At 35.9% G+C, this 19,993-nt stretch overlaps 1 protein-coding gene across 1 annotated transcript; it reads left to right on the top strand.

Annotated features, from left to right (window-relative positions):
- The first annotated feature begins 6,162 nt into the window (after positions 1–6,162).
- LOC109044860 (tetraspanin-1-like) lies at positions 6,163–19,773 on the top strand. Its single transcript, XM_042726016.1, has 9 exons — positions 6,163–6,751; positions 7,012–7,675; positions 7,835–7,898; positions 13,041–13,247; positions 13,360–13,434; positions 16,614–16,712; positions 17,031–17,177; positions 18,403–18,486; positions 18,795–19,773. The coding sequence occupies exons 3-9, from the start codon at positions 7,842–7,844 to the stop codon at positions 18,852–18,854; spliced, it is 729 nt and encodes a 242-aa protein (XP_042581950.1). The 5' UTR covers positions 6,163–6,751; positions 7,012–7,675; positions 7,835–7,841; the 3' UTR covers positions 18,855–19,773.
- Positions 19,774–19,993: the final 220 nt, after the last annotated feature.

The following is a 19,993-nucleotide window of genomic DNA, read 5'->3' as shown; positions in this document are numbered from 1 at the left end:
ACACATGGCATAAGAGGTGCTGAGTCAGCAAACAGGCCTGACAGAAACATGGTGCTCTGTCTCATCCAAAAAGATGTCCTTCGAGACCACAGCGGCTAGACAACGACGACAACAACAACAACAACAACATGAAGTGGGACACTCATCTCTCACAGGCCATGGCAGAGTCACGAGATAATGAAGCTGTTGAGAGATAAAGAGTGTGAAGAGGAGGGAGGGCGAGAGGGAACGAGTGAAAGTGATCACTCCGAAAAAAGAGTGACAGTGTGGAAACAACAACGGATAGGGAGGCAGAACAGCGTTGCCCCTTCAAGGTCAACTCCTCAGGTACATGATGTGAGAAAAATGAGCTAGCGAAACGACAGCGCAGTCCCCGCTCACAATGAGGCCCATCAGCTCCACTGTTGGCATATTTTGCCTTGACGAGTTTCATTTATTAAGTGGAGGGCTTGCGTATGTGCCGCGCTTGCCGGCAGTCACCTTTCGAGCATCCCAATTAACTCCTCTCTAATTGATGTTGGATGTATTAAAGTTAATGAGGCAGCGGTCCATCTGTTGCGTTAGGATGCAGCGAGGGTATTGTCACTGATAGAGCAAGAGCGTGCATAATGCAGCAAGGACGGTGGTTTTTGACACAGCACAACAAGACAAAGAGCTGTTTGTCGAGTGGGATCCATAACGGAGCTTCTAGATTACCTCACATCGCTCTGTGATGATCCTTCAATTCGTCTCTCATGCATTTTTACGAGTTTCATATATCAGCTATATGAGTCTATATAAGGGATGTATGACACAATGAATGATTCACGGGGCATGAACAGCTCAGTATGTCTAATAAATAATAAATCTAAATTTTACTGATGCACACACTGTGTTTTGCTCGCGATTAAATTTTAATCGAGGTTACGGTGGCCTCAGTGGTGGAGATGCCATTGTGGACTGTGCAAATCTATAGCACTTGCTCTCATTGCTTCATCTCCCTGTGGTTTATCAAAGGGAAAGATTTCAGATCAATTCAGGCAGTTTATGTTCCACTGTACGTGAGGCTGTACTTGCAAGCATATGAATGTGTGTGCTAATGGAAAAGAGAACATGGGAAACAAGAAAAAGTAAGGCAGAAAGGCTAAAGGTAATGAGAATTGTGGAAATCGCACCTCAGCTTGTCTAACAACAGACATTTCTTGCTGGATGAAGGACCATCACCTTTAACTCAATCTTGCCAAGACAGAACTGCTTGTGGTTCCATCAAACCCATCGTTTCATCACAATTTCACCATCCATTTAGGCACATCAATCATAACTCCTTCAAAAACCAGAAACCTTGAATTATGATTGATGGTCAGCTTACTTTCTCAGACCACATTGCTAAAACTCCGCGGTCCTGCAGATTTGCTTTATTCAATATCAAGAAGATCAGGCCCTTTCTTTCGGAACATACTTCACAACTCCTTGTTCAAGCTCTTGTTCTGTCCAGGCTGGACTATTGCAATGTTCTCTTGGCTGGTCTTTCAGCCAGTTCTATCAAACTTTTACAATTAATCCAGAACACGACAGCAAGACTAATTTTTAAGGAGCCGAAAAGAACAAACGTCACACCTCTGTTTATCAATTTGCACTGGCTACCAATAGCTGCTTGCATAAAATTCAAGGCATTCAAGGCATTAAGCTTCCTAAAGAACCCAGCCTTATGTTAAAAGTGGATACAGTTTGTTTTTTCGGGACATCAACAGAGTTTCACAAGTGTATTTGTTGACAAACGTTTTATAAACAAGGCCCAATTCAATCTTGGATTTGCACATTGTTTGATACTGAAAAATGTAGCGGTCCCAGCTATAAAAGATCCCGGTTATGATTCAGAACTGCAGACGGTAAGTGAAACGGCATCAAATGTCTGTTTTGTTGGCATTTGGCTCTCAAGTGCTTGTCACTCTTTAGCTCCGCCCAAGGCTTGCCTCTAGGAGCTCAGCTTTTTCCGGATAGAATTATAAAGCTGTATCTTTTTTTTTTTTTATAAATATGATAAAACTAAAGACTTTTTGGAGATATGAAGGATGCAGTACTACTCGATAGATACTCAAGATTAACATGAGAGTAGGTGAAACTGTGTGTTATGCCCCCTTTAATGTTTGCCTACAAAATCACCTCTGGCTCTGCACCCCTTTACCTAAATTCATTGCTTCAGACTTATGTGCCCTCCAGAAGCTTGCGTTCAGCAAGTGAACTACGAATTATTGTGCCATCTCAAAGAAGCACATAATCACTTTCACTGACTTTTTCATTAACTGTTCCCTCCTGGTGGAATGACCTGCCCAACTCAATCTGAGCAGTCCTAAGCCATCTTCAAGAATTGACTAATAACACATCTCTTCCATCTTTATTCGACCCTCTAACTTCAGCACTCTCTATTTTAATACTACCCTTTAAAAAAAAAAAAAAAAAAAAAAAAAAAAAAAAAAACCTTGCCCCTTTTAGACTTAGCACTTTGTTCAATTACTAACTGATTATTTTCTTTAAAAAAATTGCACTAGCATCTCTGTTCTTTTTGTTTTCTGTCTGCTTGTTTTCTATTTATTTATTATACCATTAACAAAAAGGCCTCTAACACTATTTGCACTATTCTTTTTCTCTTCTGTCTGTTTTCTTTTTATTTATTATATCATATTTTTTTAATCTACGCTTCTACGTGTACTGCATTAGGCTAACTGAGACTTGTTATAGCACTTGTATATCATTGCTCTTTTGTTGATTTTGATTGCTTCCATTGTCCTCATTTGTAAGTCGCTTTGGATAAAAGCGTTTGCTAAATGACTAAATGTAAATGTGGGAATGCATTTAAAAGCAATCATTTGGCCATTTCTTTATTTTTTATGATTTTTCCAACCTTTTGTGTTTTTGTGTACACAAAGAAAATTCCAAGAAGCAGTGTTGTGTTATGAACTAATAACATTTAACATTCCAAAACTACGCATCTAACATTCAAGGCAAAGTGGAGCAGTCACACCATGTTCCTTCCTTTGTACTGTGTAACAGCTTCCAGATGAGTCCACATGAGTGTTTGAACTGCTGAATTATGTAACCACAGCTTTACAGGTCTGAATCCCCTGAAGAGTGGAATGATGTGCTATTCCCTAAGCCAAGTCAATGCTGAGTAAGAATAATAAAATGTATTTCAACATCTAATAATTTTTAACAAAATTATATACATTATATGAAAAGGCTTAAAAGAGAAGAGGAAATGTTTCCCATATCCTTTGTTTTGACACCACAGAATGAGCATCCAGTCAAACGCTACAGTATTTTCCCCACAATGCACTTTATGCACGCCAACTTCCTATGTATTTCTGCTGAAATCTATTATATATTATATTACACTTTCAGAAAACAAACAAACAAACAAACAAACAAACAAACAAAAAACATATGGAAAGAGAACTTGGTGGCTCAGCGTATTTCAAGATTGAGCACTTTCTTCCTTTTTTCCTTTTGAACTATAGCCAAACAATTTACAATCATCCAATGCATTAACCTTTAGCAGGCAACAGTGAGCCATCATTCTTAATGCTTTAAGAAGAAACCTTTAATGCACGGCTGATAAAGCTAAGAAAGGAGAAATTGCTTTCAGTGGGTGACACCACAAGAGAGAAAGTGTAGGGTTGAAAAGAATGAGTTTAAGGTAGGAGAAGAGAAAAAGATTGGCCAGCATCAGATGTGTGGCTGGCATATTTAACCTGCCCATCTGCATGAAATACGGCCAGGCAGACGTCGCTCCGCTTCAGTGCTCCCGAGCCCGTACTTAACATTTCCGTAGGTGAAAGGGGAGGCGTCGTTAAGGGGAGCCACGCTCCGGGGATGCTCATCTCCAGCTCTCCCTGAAGCCATTTATTGCATGAGAGCCTCCATATCATGATCAATCCACTGGAAAGAAGCGAGAGGGTCCATGCCACCACAGATGCTTGCAGTTAGACCTTTTATGTCCCCAAATACTTCTCTATTCTCTTGAAAACAAGCGTGTAGGGCTATTTGAGACCTTTAGCAGTTGGTTTTGTCCATTTACAGTATCTCTTAGGGAGAGGCCTCTAATAGCTGGAACTCTTTTTCTGATTTTAAAGGGATACTCCACCCCAAAATGAAAATTTTGTCATTAATCACTTACCCCCATGTCGTTCCAAACCCGTAAAAGCTTAATTCATCTTCAGAACACAGTTTAAGATATTTTGGATGAAAACCGGGAGGCCTGTGACTGTCCCATAGACTGCCAAGTAAATAACAGTTTCAAGGTCTATAAAAGGTATGAAAGTCGTCGTCAGAATACTCCATCTGCCATCAGACATGCAATCTGGGTTATATGAAGCGACAGGAACACATTTTGTAAGTGAAGAAAACAAAAATAATGACTTTATTCAACAATTCCTTTGTCAACAGTCTCCTCTGTGTCTCTCTATATCACCGTATGCTCTTCTGTATCATCCGCGCCACAAGGATGCGCTGTTTCTATGTTTATTTAGCTTTGATTTGAAAGAAAACAGTGCATTCTTGTGGTGCAGATGATACAGAAGAGCATAAGCAGCATACGGTGATATGAAGAGACACAGAGGAGACTGTTGACAAAGGAATTGATTCAATGACCCATTCATAAAGAGAGCCGTTTACCTAATTCACGAAAGAATCAGTAATGGAATTAATAAATAACTCAGTAACTCATTAAGACATTTACTCCCACCCACTGCCACTTTTAGTTTCTTATTTAGAGTATAATTTCATTAGAAAAACAATTAATTATCTCCATATTAATAAAAAAAAAAAAAAAAAAAAAAAAATCCATTAAAGGGATAGTTCAGCCCAAACATTTAATTCTGTCTTTTTTACTTACCCTCATGTTGTGTCAAACCTGTATGACTTTCTTTCTTTTGTGTAAGATATTTTGAAGAATGTTGGTAACCAAACAGTTTTGGTTACCATTGACATCCACTAAATGAAAATAAATAAACAAACAAATAAATACATTCATAAATAAATACTGAGACATTTATGAAATTATCTTATTTTAGATTTTATATCATTTATATTTTAAATAAAATATTTATTTCTAAAGTTACCTTTTTGTTTATTTTCTCATTTAACACAATAAGGGCTTCAATTGATCTTTTTGGGGTAATTTCTCAGCCAAATTTGATGTATGATTAATTTGCAATTAATTAGATTACTTATTCACCACCATGTTTAATTAAGTAGATTTAATTGCTCAACAGTCCTAGAAGAAATATATATATATATATATATATATATATATATATATATATATATATAGCAATTTTAATATTGTTCAAAATGTTTAAAACAATTTATTTAGGTTATTTTTGTATTATTTATTTAAGATGTTATTCACTGATAATCTCCAATAATCATTTAAGAACAAATTCATCAGTTTATTATATAATACAAAATAATTTTACACACTATCCGTACTGTCTCATGAACAATGTATATAACAAAGGAAAAAGACTATAATTCACAGCAATGTGTCTCTCTCTCCCTTTCCATAAACTGTGCTCTCTTCCTCAATCTGATTTATAGGCCTAGTTGCCTATGGCATGATGGACCAACTTGAATTAATATGCATTTGCTTATGGCTTCCTGTGATAAATTAATACTAGGGGAGACAATAGAGGTCACAGGGGAGTCTCTGTGTTTAGGCACAGTCACTACTGCCTCTGTTCGCTGCTCTGCGCATTTCGTAATCCCTCACTATGATGAAAAGGAAAGTCTCACGCAGGGATTTACAGGCTGTGTTTACAATGTGATTATACTGACTGCTGTCAGGGTGGGTTCTCTTGTGGTCTTAATAAAGTAATAGGAATGCCTGATGTGTTTTTTCCCCTATGACTATTCGCATACGGCTTTAAGGGTATTTGTTTTCTCCAGATGGTAAACTTGACAAAGGATTTGTTTTGGAAGACTGGAACCGCAGTGTTTTCACTGTTAATGATATAATAAATCAGAGTTTTCACTCGCCTTATCTTAGCTTTGTCTAATCAAATAAAATGGCCCTGAGATTCTCTTACCGAGCCATTACAGTGCAGCCTTTTTGTGTTGGTCGCATACTTCCTCATTAGAGCAGAGCTGCTTGTTTTGCAGGTTCGCAGGTCGTATCATTGGCCAGCCTATGACAAGGGTCCTGTCCTGGGAGGAGATCCTTAATGACGGAATGCCCCTTTGGATCATCGGAGCAATGACGAGAAACCAACCATGCATCACCTGAGTTGCTGCCCTGGAGGAAACAGATAATACTTAATCTAGCCAACCTCATTACAGCTGTCCATGTTTTACTGGCTCCACCGATACAGCTGAATTTTCTATCGCTTGCCTTACTTATGATGAAAAAGTGTCCACCTAATATTTTTTTCTCCCCCCTCCCCAAACACAGGAGTATGTGTGGAGGTTATTAACTGCTTTAATTCCTAATGATGCCTGACAGGTGCTATCTTGGTGAGATTAAGGACTGGGTGGGTTAATGATGGGATTGGCAAGATTGTCATAACTCACAATAGGACCATTAAAGTGATATTACGAAAAGGACTGCTGCTGATATGTGTTTAACTCTGGCAAGGTGGCACCAGGCAATCTATCATTTTTTTTTTTCTTTATGTGATTTTCTTGCCTGCAGGGCCCAGTTCTAGATGCGTGAGGAATGTCAAATAATGCTGGCCATGAAGAACGGAAGGCGATTTGGTAGAAATGAGGATGAGAGAAGGTACAGGAAAGAAGGATAGAGGTAGAGAGAGTTGTGAACGATGTTTGCAGGGCAAATGTGTGAATAATAAAAAGGAATAATCATTTGACATTATAATAACAGTGATAGTCATTACTGTAGTACTATATTGTTTATTATTATTACTATTATTATTATTTTATTTTATCAAAAATAAAAGGTTGTTCCAGCACTCTGGTTTAAGAAAGTAGTAGGACACAAAATGATCTTCAAAAACCTCTCTTTGTTTTGTTTTTCTTCAGAAAACTGGACAAAGAAAGACATTTCCTTCCACTAAGGGACCATCAATCATCTCCAAGTATCCAAGATACCACAATGGTGAACCATTGAAGCCATGAATGCTGAGAGCCTTTGTACTGCAATACTGCCCTCTACTGCCAGGAATATTTGCTTCAGTACAAAAGAACAAAGGAAAGCACACAGAAAAGGACACAAAGAAAAGTAAGGAACATGTACAACACCTGTTAGGTAGTGATTGAAGTCATCCTTAAAGACAGCATTGACCACATTTTCTATCCTCCCTTCTCCTTGAACCACCTTCTCTGTGGATACTCTTTTAAACATTTTTTTTGAATCCATAAAAATCTATTCAATTATGTACCTACTGTATTTTTGAATTGGTATCATAAGTCCATTTCAAATCGTTGCCGTTCATAAGCAAGTAAATTGTCCTGTATGTGTGAGGGAGATTTTGTACCATAATGCAATTAGTATGAAAACCACAGTTGAAACCACTGGTCATATGACACACAAACCACATTAAAGCCACTCTAACCAGCTATTTTATATCCAAACCACACCCATCTCACCTGTGCACACCTCTTCCCACTTTCTCTCTCTTTTCCCTCTCTGTCTATTCCTCACTCAACTGTGTTTCATCTATTACTACACTTTGGATCAAACCAGGTGAGTTGCTTTTACAGAAGAAAAAACAAAATTTGATTTGAATGGATTTAAGTGGAAAGAAGTCAACATGTACTGTGTTGGGAAGTGTGTGTACTGTGTATGTAATGCTAATTAAAACATCAAATGCAGCTCTGATTTATGTTTATTGCTTCATTACAGATTAAAAATGGGCTGCTTCACATTTGTCAAAGTTGTGATGGTTGTATTCAACTTGCTTATCTGCGTAAGTAAGCTTTTTTTTTCTCTCATTAAATGTATACATTTGAGTGCAGGGAGAGGGGTGTTTAGAAGAATAATTGCATTTCTTTATTTATTGACTGAGACTTTTATGTGGGGTGTAAAGAATTAAATAGATTCAACCTGCCTCTGAATGAGCAACAAATAATTTATCCTCTCCTCTTTAAAACGAACGCACACAGTACACACATAAATTGAACTAATGCAAACCGATAACATGAAACCATTAGAAAATGCTTCATTGCTTCACGGTGAAGTTTTGATAATCGCAGTCAAAGTGTGAATGTGAGTAAGTCAGTCACACTTGCTCACATGCAACAATTTTCATCTCATTATTGTTCACAGCCACGTTGTTTGTTTGAGTGCTAAAGCCTGCAAGTGCCTGAAATGATGGGTATGCTGGGTTGCATTGAGGGACAGGAGATTTTTAAGGCTGTAGATACAGGAACAAAGGAGAGCGTATATAAAAGTGTACAATATTTCATTCAAGGCATTGCTAGAGCAGTATACTATTCATTTCTATTTGGTGAACAGTTTCTATTTATCTAATCTACAACTGACTTATCAGTCTTAATACTTGTCAAGGTCGGCAGAGGACAACACTGGCATTACATAGGTTATACCAAATACAAGGTCAAGGTTTTCTGTGAAGATTTCATTAAAAGAAAAAAAATGAGAAAGTTATAACCAAGTGCTTTTTGTGCTTTTTTGTCAAAATCTCAACATAAACCAATCAGTCTGTCATTCAGTCTTAAATCTGACATAATGATTCGAGAGCAATAGTTGGTCAACAAAAGATAAACTAATTTGATTTTTTTACGTTTACGCCTTTTTCAAGTATTAGAAACTTGCTTTGTTTAACTATATGTCTGATTATGGAGCATATTTAAACCAAGGATGATAATTATAATGTTAATAGACCACTGCATGACACTTACACAGATTTTGCACTGATTTACAGTCTGTCGAGTCAACACTGGCTATTAAAAATCAGAGCCAGTCTAGAGATTGGAGTTGACAGAATTTCGCAGAATATCAGGTAGTGTATGATGGGCACAGGCTCCAATTTTTTAGCTTCTGGCTATGATTCCATCATTGCTGAGGATATCAGACATGTTTAATATTTTGAGCCTATTTTAGAACACATTTTCACTTAATTTTTCATGCTTCTCCTCCTTTCTTGTGTTCAGAACGACCTGAAAGTCTAGTAGTGTGTGATCCTCAATTATTTAGTGTATGATCCCTAGATTTTCTCTGTAATAATTTACAAAGTCAGCAAGTGTACGATGCCTAGTGTTCAGATTTTAAAAGTCATGCAGTGTATTCCAGTCTTAGGATCACCATACTTTAAAGAGCGTGAAATTTTGATGCGACAATATAACTGCTGCAGTGGTATGCGTTAGTGTGGACGATAAAATAGTTATTGTTATAGTTATCTTTATAGTTATAGTTCTTGGTGTGAATGGGCCTTTATTGTCAAAAAGTGGCAAATGCAGATGTTCAAGTATTAATGGTGAATTTTAGCAACAGTATATGTATGTTTTTTTTAAGCTGTAAATACATTTACATTTGGCTATGATATCAATTACAATACATAAACGAACCAAGTGCAAATACCTCCCTAAATATTACCCAAATAGTTTTTAATGCAACTGGATTGGATTCCTATTGTAGAGTTGAATATTTGGGTCCAACAAAGCAACAGATCACATTGAGCTGAAATACTCCCATCTTTGTGAATTGTAAATTGAGGCTGCACATTTATGTGTTCATTATATTTTACACATCTCTGCTTACATTTAGCAAGACAATTTTCTTTTTTTTTCTATTTCGATCCTGCTGCACAGCAGTCTCCATAATTCCCTGTGTAAATACCATGGAAATCCAAATAATTTGGGATTTCCAAATTAATGAGCCTTAGTTTACCCTTACACATAATCTGATTTCCATGTCATCTCTATAGAAGCATCTTTCTTTGGCACGCCATTTCCAACATAATGCCATGCATGGTGGCATTTCATCAAAGCATTATTTGCTTAAAAAGCAGTAATAATTATGACAGGAAGGGAGGAATTTTTGAAGAAAAGAAGTTGAAGGTAAAATGCCCATCACATTCTATTTGCTCAGAGACGTGTCCATTATCAAAAGCTGACAGTTAAACTGCTAAAACATTCAGACAATTCCCGAAGCTCCATGAGCACAAACGGGAAATGATAAAATGAAAATTATTCTCACATGGAAAAAATTAACTTTGATGGGAAGGAGTATTGAGCGTTTCATGTTCAGCTGTCAGCCAGCTGAGCTGGATGTGAGTCGCCCTGACAGGCGTGATTGTGTCTGACAGAACATCAGGTTTCAGAAATGGTTATGGCACCAACTGTGAATTAACATGCTGACACCAACCCATTCATTAACCCAAACCACCACCAAATGTGTTCTGTGGCTTAGACCTTTTGAAATCTGACTGGATGCACATCATTCTGCTTGGAGACATGGCATAAAATAGACAGACCCTTTGAATAAACCTCTTCTACATCCCACATTTAAATAAGCCAACCATGGTGTTGCACTTGGATCTTGATACATCAGAAGACACATAATGAATACAACATTGTGTGTCCATCACTACCCCAGGAAACCCATGCCATGGTTATGTGTCAGACCTATTGTCAGCGAAGAGTCCTGAAACTGACATAAATGAGCAGTCGAGCACCTAATCCTGCAGGCTTGTGGCCATTAAGGGCACCCTTTAGTTTTCTATTGAGCCATTGCCATTGTTGAATGACCTACCTCTATGGAAGAACACACATAACTCAGGTACACTCTGGCAATAATGGGAAATCCATGCAGGGCCTCTTATCGTACAGCGTAATGGTGAGAATAAAAGGTCATGGGAAAATGCCTAAGATAATGGAGCCAAATACACATGACTACAACTGATACACGCCTGTGGTCATAATGCTTTTATATGAACTGGAGCTTACAGCAAAGTAACTTGAGCATGAGGTATGATGATGTTTCATGAACTAAAATATGAGTGGTAATCTGTGTTTAGAACTATGTCACACAGTATCAGACTACAGTTTGTTTTGGGAGGTACAAAAAACTATAACTTACAGTAGCTGGTCACATTACTGACCTTGATACAGTTGATATACAAACATTTCTCCTAGACATGTTCTTAATTCATTTATTGAGAGGATTTTGAAGACTACAGCAATATGACACTTACTGTCTTCTCACTACATCTAAAACAGTGTGTCCACAAAGAAGGGTTCAATCATTCATATGCTGTAAAATGGATAAAATGTTTTTAATGATGAGTACAGAGTACATCAGTGTCAGACAGGATCTGCTAAGTTTTATAGTTTTAGAATATTTTAAATCCTAATGTTAATATTTCCTGTGTCACAACCATGATATGTCAACACCATCTTCCAATTTCTGAGGAAATTATTTGAAGAATTTAGATCATTTTATTCTCCTGAAACATGCTCCTTACTACATGAACTCCATTTGTTTTGTGAAAGAAATGCCAAATTTGTCAACACCATCAGATGTCACCTCCATAAGATTTTGTGTTCCAGTGATATATCAGAATACTTAAATGTGACTCTTGAATAAAAGCTTTACAAACAACATACTCAGTGTTTGATGTGTTTGTTTTAATAGATTAATTGACTGATTCAATATATTTGATAGTAAAAATGACTATAAATTCAGGTTTTCGTCACCACCGTCAGATGTGTAAACTCTGTCAGTTCTTGTCACCTCCGTCAGTTGAATATTTTGATATTTCATTATGATATTTTATATTTGGAATTGTCACATGTGAAAGTGTAATATGTCTGCTAACATGAGAATGTGTTTTGAAATGTTAAAAACATCTTGAATGCTGTTAAAGATAAAGTTGAATTTATATTACACAGTCAGTGGCGGCGTTTCACAAAACCATACCATACGGAAACGCTGCCCCTGTATACAGTCCAAGGTAAAAAGCACATTTTGTTAAAAAAAGAGAAAAGTTGGGAGGTTGTATCAAAGCATAGCTCAGTAGCTTAGTACATTTAAGATACATAAATTAAGTTTTATGAGTCTGAGTAATTTTGCACCCTGTTTTGTCCCACTTCTCAAGATTTAGTTTCATTCGAATGCATCAAATACCATCTTTGTGCGTTTGTGGGCTGACACTGAAACATAAAATTGTAGTCACATCTACCGTTGTTTGTTGAATTTTTGAGAAAAACATAATAGTCATTTTCATACTATGCTTAATTTGCGCGATCAGGAATTTGAGATTTCTCATTTAGTCACATGATTTGCTGCATGGACCATCAGAAAGCAGCTTGGTTAAAAGAGACGTCTTTGTGAGCTGTCACATTACACTGCACATTAAAGAAATAATGAAAAAGGAAAAGAAAGAAAAATAGTAAAAGTATAAAGTATAGCTAAAACTATAACTTATTGTAATAATTTGAAACAATTTTTATATTTTTAAATATGTACACAATTTGGCTACTATGCAAAAAAAAGGAGAAAAAAAAGAAAGGCTTGTTCGGTTTTTATTTATTTTGTCATAAAATAGTCTGACCTCATTACATCAGTAGGCTATTAATGTCCCACTGAGTTAATGTTTTGTTTGGCAACCTTCTTAACATTACTGAGGAACTACATTGCTTCGCGGAAGGATAATTTGTTATCATTAAATGATACAATAGTTGTATATAATGTGTTTAATTTATGAAACCTTGCCAGCTATGGTCACAAGCATTCAGCATGTGCCTAACAATGCATGTAAAGTTGCTGTAACCCATGGCTTTTTGGGGCTTGCTGCTTTATTTTGTGCAGTTATTCTATTGAGGCAGATACTTTTTTATCATGTTACAACATAGACAGTGCTGTGTAATGGATTGCAGCAGAGAGGCAACAAGGATATCATTTATTGGGGGGAAATTTGGCCATGTCTGATTATTGGGGAGGGAGACTTGCTCACCTTATTGCTCACTGGTTACAGATCTGATGACAGGGTGACTGTATACATTACCCTATTTGTATAGGCATTAGCATATCACTATTAAAATGCAATGGTGTATTTGAGAAAGTAAAAAGTGGAAAATGTTTTTGACAGCTGGCGGGCATGTGTTTGGCGGCTGCAGGGATATGGGTGACAGTGGACGGAGATTCCTTTATGAAAGTTTTGCCACCCTTTACTGATGATTTCGAGAATCATGTCAATGTAGGAATCTTCAGCATCACTATTGGAGCAGTTATGACTCTGCTTGGACTGCTGGGGTGCTGTGGAGCTCAGAAAGAGAGCAAATGCCTTCTTATAATGGTAAATCTCATTCATCTTCTTACCAAATATCAAGTGAAATATGAATAATAATGTTTGTACGTTTAAGTGTTGTTAATATGTTCACTCTCTTTGTCTTTCTCTGTGCTATCAGTTCTTCTCCATCATCCTGGTCATTTGCATTGCTGAGACAGCAGCCGCAATAGTAGCCCTGGTCTATTCCTCATACGTGAGTCTCGCTCTAAACCACTGACCTCTCTGCCAATCCTCCCCATCCCCCCACACACTCTTTGTCTCTCTTTTCATTTTAGCTGCATGTAAATTCCCATCATACGCTGGCCATCATTAAATTAGGGGGTTTGAAATGGCTCCAGCACATTCAGCCTCTTAATAACTCCCAGATTGCCTCAGGCGCTATGCCAGCACTTTCACTTTGAGCAATTTATCGCACTACAATATTGACGTTTAGGCATTTTATATGCAAAACAGGCGATTTACATACAGAGCTTCACCCATTTAGCGAAATGTATAATAATTACAACAACTTTCAATGAGTTATGGAGGGTATGTTAAGAGAATAATGCCATTTAATTAAAAACACAAAGGCCTTTTAGGGCAAATTAAAAAATTTAATTCCATTTAACAGACAGCAATCTCATTTAATGCATATGAGTAGATAATCCTATATTAGAAAAGTAAGAATATATTTATATATATCTATATCTATATCTATATATATATATATATATATATATATATATATATATATATATATATATATATATATATATATATATATAAGAAATTACTTTAAAAAGTTAATTTAAAAATGTAAGTAATATTAAATAAAAAATAACCATGCATCATTTAAACAATATTTATTCATTTCTTAATATTTAATATCCCTGTATAGTTAAGTAAATTGACATTAACCATGTCAGTTCAAGGTCAGATATTCTTGCTTCCATTGTATCACAAGAAGCTCTTTAGAAGATTTTGCTGGATAACACGATTATCAGGTTTTACACAATTAGCTATACCATACAAAAAACTGAGAAATTATAAGTGTAGTTCTGTTTCACTCATTGTTATGCTATCATTTGTAATGAAAAAAGTATAAAGCCGAAATAGAAGCTCATTCTTTTGAACCACACTGCTGTCTATTTGTGATGTTTGGTAATTGTGGTTCTACTCCATTGAGATTTAAAATTGTCTTCTAGGTATTTATGCAAGCGTAGAATCAGTTTGTTCATGAAACATCATTTATATAGCTATCTGGATGAAACGCAGTACTTCATCAACAAACCAGAGCGGTTAATGCTTACAAGGAGTCACCAGAAAGGAAAAGTGCAGGACATTCCTGTGAATTATAGATCGACTAAATTGTTCAGAGGAACATTAAGCATGCAAATACCCAGCTAATGTGCTGTTTGTCACATCACACTTTTATCCATTCATTTATTTATTATCCTGACAGAAGAAATTGGTGTTTTAATAATTCATGTGCAAGTCTATGAGCAGCTGCCCTGTTGTAGTTTTGATAAGAAATAGGCTTCACAAAGTCATAACAATCACACAATATGAATTTGAATATCATAACATGTTTACATTAATATGTAAAATTGTTACAGAATAAGCCAAATCGTTGTGGAGATTGTGTTTTTAATGTTCAGTTGGTCACAGCTGTTTGCTGTGTGATCCAAAATGTAATCACTCCCATTTCAAGAACATTTCAATTCCATTGTGTTGATGTGGTGTCGTTTGGCAATAACATTTTCACTCTTTAAATTAAAGATAGTTATTATGATAAGTACAAGCACATAGAATTTACATTCTTATGTTGGATTACTTTCAGCTGATGTTTGAAAATGGCATTCTGTGTCATACACACTGGTCTCAGATCAGCAATTAGCAATCGCTCCCTTGCCGTACAGTGCTTTGTCCTGTCTAGATTGTGAGGGAATTCCTCCAGACATTGCTGGATTAGCTTGGGTGTAATAACTCTACTGATCTGTGTAGCTTCCACTGCTTCATAGGTGGGAGGGGGAGCACTTTTAATTGTGTTTTGTCTGCACATCCCCACAGGCATGCTGTGCTGAAGACCACTCTTGCTGACCCCACCTTTCCCAGCAAAAACACACACACATGTGACACTTAGCAACAGTCCTTGTGTGCCTAAAACTCATCTGGGTTTATTAATCAAATTCCAAATAGTAAGGAAGAAAGTAAGAAAAGAGAGAGAAAGATATGAAAAATGCAAGCATGCAACACAAAGGAGATTTGAATTTACAAAGCATATGCGGCCATAGTGCGTTCACATAAACTATTTTTCCATATATCATGCATTCAGTTCTAAAATAGGCATACTGTGTGTGTAATTATGTAGCAGTGTTCATCAGCGTGCATCAAAGTGCACAGGACATGCAAACAGAATTTTGTGCAAATGTGCTCAGTAATATAGCACACGTGTGACTTGCTGACCACTGAACTGCATTGTGGACTATATATCCATGATATTTCACTTTTTGAGCTTCGACAATTATTTAGTTTGAAAATACAAAAGACATAAAAATGACTTTAGTTTTGTTAAAAGTATCAGAGTTTGATTCACAAATAAATTACTGGTAAAGATGAAAGGCAGCCTTCTATATTGTTTACTGATTTATCTAACAGGAATGATGCAATATTTTTTTTTTTTTTAAAAGTATTAATGGTGTAAAATAAATGAACAAATTAATTAATTAAAAAATGGTAACACTTTAAAATTCGGTCCCATTAGTTAAAAAGTGATTAATACTTTAACATTAAATGACATTGAGCAATACATTTATACAGTATTTATTCATCTTTGTTTATGTAGTTTATAAAAATACAACTATTCATTGTTCATGTTAGCTTAAGTCTATTAAATAATAAATAAAATACATCTTTTGATTTTAATAATGTATTAGTACATCAACAAAGATTAATACATTCTTTAGAATGATTTTTAATTGTAGCTAATTTAGTTACTCATGCTAACAAATAGAGCCTTATTGTAAAGTGTTAACAAAAAATATAATAAAATAATGTAAATGCAACTTTGACAGCCCTAACATTCATACATTTAGAATATATTTTTCAAATTAAATTACAAATTAATTCAAACATTTGATAATGAGTATCAATAAATGAGGAAACTTTACGATTATGACTAGTAAGAACTGCATTGCAGAGAAATGATTTTACTACCTAGTCTTTGTTTCATTTAGCCATGATACATGTCATTGCTAGTGGCCTTGTGGAGACACAATGGTGAAAGCAGTTTGCTTTAAAAAGTGTATGTTTGTGGAAGATTTTTATCTGTTGGTTTCCATTCCCTTCTGAAATTCATGTGTCCTTGTTTATCTTTGTCTATGATTTTTAAAGACTGAGATCATTCTAAAAACGTGGGCCACACCTGGACTGAAGGAGAAGTATGGGAATGATAAAATCGTCACAGACTTGTGGAACTCAACCATGACAACAGTAACCCACGACCAACTGAATACATGCATACATGAGTATTGATCTGTGCCTCAGGCTTTTCAGTACAGGTCAAACTAAATTAATCCATCATGCCAAATTTCCTTGCCAAAAGTGCCTTTAAATCCAGTATAGGGTGGTTGACAGTAAATGTGAAAATGAACTTACTAAACAGACTGCCAAGAGTTTGACAGGCTAATGAAAACCCTTCAAGAGCTTTACAGATCAATACTCATACATACTGCATATCATGGGAACATATGCAATATTTGTGAAAATACTGTATGCAATTGACTGTTCTTGCTTTTCATTGGGTAATAGCTGCAGTGCTGTGGCTTCAGTAACTACACAGACTTCTCTGAATCCCTCTACTATAAGCGGAATGGGGCCCTTTACCCCCCTACCTGTTGTGCAGGTCTTGAGCTCTTCCCCTGTGACGACGACAATGCAGGTTTCAGTAATGTGGTGGTGAGAAACATACAGAACATTCACAGTTCTATCAAATAATTCCACTGCAAAAGCTGGCAAAAGTTTGGACATGTTTAAAGTTGCTACTGTAGATGTAGTAGCTAGCAGGTTTTTGGCAAATAATCATTATATTCTAAGTTTCAGCTGGTTTGTGAAATGTCACATTTAATTGTGACTTGCTACTTGGTAACATATGCTTTCTCTGTGTAAATAAATAAATAAATAAAAATAGCTAAAAATTTACCTGTATTTTGTGAAATTAATAATAACCTACAATTTCCTACTGAATGGTTATGGGTCTTCCCATCTCTTGGGATCAAAATGATCTCTGGTTCCCAGTATGAAGTCGCCGACTCATATTTATGATAATTCTGATAGTAGCACAACTTCTGGGCACAATTATTTTGGAGGCAATCACATGAGCCATAAATGGCATATGATTGATGCTGCATTCAAATGCACCTGGGAATATTGTGCCTCCAAGTTATGCATTCAAGTCAGAGAAATAAAACAGAAGTAAAAAAATCAGTGATCAAAAATTTGAAATGATGAAAAGGACTGAAATATGTACCATGCAAATGAAATTTAAAATGAAGAATTTTGCAATATTGCCAAACTCGGTTATGTCATTTACATTTATCTTTAGGGGTGGGGTTAGGGATGGTCCTTCATGCTTACTTTTTTCACATCATACGAATTCATACAAGATCGTCACCTCATAAAATAATGTTTTCTTGTAAGATCAGTTTGGTCTTTCCACATTGTTTCAAACTGGCTAGAATTCTAGTTTCCTGCTCGTGAATGTGACTATAAATTCTGTGCTTGGAAATTGCAATTACAATATTTCAGACACCACTTTAGGGGTGCATAAGTGCTAAATTTGGAACCATGTACTAGCATACTACTCTTTCCACTACTGTTATAGAAATATATGGTAGACATAGTAAGAGTATGCTAGTATGTGTTCCAAATTCATGAAAATAATGTCTTGGCGACTCTGATTGGCTGAAGGCAACATAACCAACTACGATTATTGTCCACTTACCATTTTTATTCAGCCTTACTAGGCGAATGATACGTCACCTAATTAATATTCATGAGCCATGCTGATAAGATATAAATATGACCCCCACCACTTTTCACATCACTCCTAGACCCTTGAGTATTACAGAGATGTGGTTATATAATTTGGGCCCTTTTATCTGATATTGGTTTCTCTTCCCAGGGCTGTTATAAACAAATTGTTAAGATCATCCAGAGGAACGTCACCATTGTGGGAGGAATAGCTGCTGGAGTCACTGCCATTGAGGTAAACACAAGACATCCATCATGCTGTTCCAACAACAAATGTACTGGAAGAAGTGTACTGGGTTTATGCAGACAGTTGAGCAACTCTCAGGATTTGATTGTAGCCTTTATCATGATTGGTTAAGGCTAGTTTGGTATACAGAAAAATACCACTTTGCATGTCCAGCACAACCTTTAGCAATGGTTGTCATTATCATCATTGCTTCCAAGTGCATTTAAATTTACTTATGCCTATTAGACATTTCAATCATATGACACAGACAAATTATTTGCCACCACCTATAAATGACAATGTGTTTTGTTTCCTAGGTGGCAGCGATGGGGGTGTCTATGTACCTCTATTGCTACCTGGACAAAAAAGCCACCTGAAAGTCTCATCTTACTAGTTTATTATTATGTATATGCATCTTTTCTATATGCTACAGGATTAGTTACTTTAATTGTAGATAATAATATAGATATTATTTATTGTAGGATTACAGTTGTATCACGTTAACGAGGTGAAGTGGATGATTAAATTGTTGGTTATTTGATTTTGAAATTGAAAGTTACATAAACATAATCATTTTCTTCTGAGTTTGTAATGTAACGCAATTCATGAAATAAAAATGTTGCTGTATCCCCTTCTACATTAGAAAGTAATTTTATAACCAGAGATCAAGTTCATTTGCATAGAGAAGCAATAATTGTTTTGCACTGAAACGCTTCATGTCACACAAGCTGTTCTTATACATGAAAAATTAGTTTAGGGAGAGATAGGAAAGTGTTTGTGGAGAATGTGTTATAAATTATGCATTTGCAACTATCTCTAACCCACTGAAAATTATTTGAGTAGGAGACTGACTGAGGATGATCATTTGTTCTGTTGGTACAGTTAATACTAAATAAAAATGAGATCATGAGTCAGTCCAGTTCCTCTAAAAATCCTTTGTAATGATGTAGGCAAACAAGCAAAGTATGACCTTCTACCCCACTGATAGTATACAAAAATACAGATCATAATGAATAATAATGATAAAAGATATATATGACAATTACACAGAAATCAGGATAGAGTTTTTGACTTTCACTCGAAAATTCAGAGACACTACATCTCATTCTACAAAAACTACTCTGACTTTTTGCATGATGATGCAATTACCCCTACAACATCGGCACACACAGGAGAATCATTTACGCAAGGGATCAGCCACACTAAATTTGCATTGATTTCAATAGTCACACAATTTCCTTTGTGGCTGCTTCAATTTTCCACGTAATTTGCCTGCTGTGCTGTCTGCTTATCGAACAGGAAATAATAATAATAAAAAATATATTATACATATATATATATATATATTATATTAATATATATATAATCTCCAAAATTGCATAAATACAATTCTAAGTATAACCATTCAACTTGTAAAAAGTGAACACACCAAGAATATATTGCTTACATATTTGGAAATTATTTGTACAAAGTTCAGCTTATATGGGGCCTTAAAAGCTGAACCATTGCTTTTAAG

Source organism: Cyprinus carpio, chromosome B6 (genome assembly GCF_018340385.1).
Source record: "Cyprinus carpio isolate SPL01 chromosome B6, ASM1834038v1, whole genome shotgun sequence".
NCBI classification, from domain to species: Eukaryota; Metazoa; Chordata; class Actinopteri; order Cypriniformes; family Cyprinidae; genus Cyprinus; species Cyprinus carpio.
This window is presented reverse-complemented; position numbering and strand designations above follow the sequence as displayed.